This window comes from Trachemys scripta, chromosome 5, assembly GCF_013100865.1.
Source record: "Trachemys scripta elegans isolate TJP31775 chromosome 5, CAS_Tse_1.0, whole genome shotgun sequence".
Lineage (NCBI taxonomy): Eukaryota > Metazoa > Chordata > Testudines > Emydidae > Trachemys > Trachemys scripta.
Window position 1 is genome coordinate 115,839,834 of NC_048302.1, and position 1,259 is coordinate 115,841,092.

Here is a 1,259-nt window from a genome sequence, read left to right on the forward strand (position 1 = left end):
CAAATCTATTGTTAGCCCCTTAATCACCTGTGGAAAGGTACAAAGAAACTGAGCTGATTCTTCACGAGGGACCAGGTGGTGCCCCTAAAGCCTACACACACTCATACTAAGATGTTTGGATCCACACCACATCATTACTATTGTTCAAGTAACTTACAATTTTGCTGCCTCTTTTAGGACCTCAGAATAAATTGCATGTCTCACTATGGACTGCTTCTTTTCTCTTTTAGTCCGGGAAAGATAAGGAAGCTGTTGACAAACTCTTCAAGGGTCTGGATGAAAATGGAGATTCTGAAGTAGACTTCAATGAATTTGTCATCTTTGTGGCAGCCATGACTTGCTGCTGTCATAAATATTTTGAGCAAAAAGGACCCAAATAATATAAAACACTCATAAGAAGCTGGTCTTTTGCTGTATTCCATATGCTAATGTTATTGCTAGCTTTATTTGCTACATATACTGAAATACTGTTTAATCATACTCTGTTTATTCCCTGTCTTGCATGTTAAGTTTCTCTTCCTTCAAATAAAATGCTATTTTTAGCATTCTTGTTGTGTATATTTATTGCGCGCGCGCTCTCTCTCTGGAAAAAATGTGGTTTATACCCCTTCGTTTTTAAAATTCTGTTTTTATTCATAATGGAGAATTTTATCTCAGAGCTCCCCTAAGGATAACAGCTGTTGGAGGTGCAGTGCACTGATTGTGCCACAATCCACTGAGCCTCAATTGACTGAGGCCTTACCCCTACAACATTTTAGGGTAATGGCTCATCTGCACACCCAGGATGTACCACTTTAACACTATCAGTATTGTTAAGGTCTAGGAGGTACAATCTCCCTAGTGTGGACGTGGTTATATCAGTATAAAGGTGCTTATTCCAGGATAGCTAATTCCCATTTGGGAAGGGGAAAAAAGCTAAAGCAGTATAAGGCACCTTTATGACAGTATAAATGTATCCATACTATGGATGATATGGTATACATAGGTCAGTAAAAATTAAAAAAAAATCACCCCCCTAAATGCCAAAATTGCATTGGTACAAAACCCGTGGGTAGACCAGACCCAAATTACAGTGACTGTTGCCTCCCCAACAATTGACTGAAGCACTTATGTGCATGGATTCAAAGTGCTATTCAGTCAATTGGGTGGGAACAGGAGCACCGCCAGCTTTTCTGCCACCCTAGGCGGCGGAAGGTCCCGCCCCAAAATGCCGCACCCCACAGAGGTGGCGGAAGGTCCCGCCGCCGAAATACTGCCAC

At 41.5% G+C, this 1,259-nt stretch overlaps 1 protein-coding gene across 1 annotated transcript in view; it reads left to right on the plus strand.

Moving 5' to 3' along the window:
* Window positions 1–521, plus strand: part of S100P (S100 calcium binding protein P) — a 7,318-nt gene extending 6,797 nt beyond the window's left edge. Inside the window, exon 2 of the mRNA XM_034772338.1 lies at window positions 231–521. Coding sequence (XP_034628229.1) covers window positions 231–380 — 150 coding nt within the window. The 3' untranslated portion in view covers window positions 381–521. The remainder of the gene's footprint in view (window positions 1–230) is intronic.
* The last annotated feature ends 738 nt before the right edge of the window (window positions 522–1,259 follow it).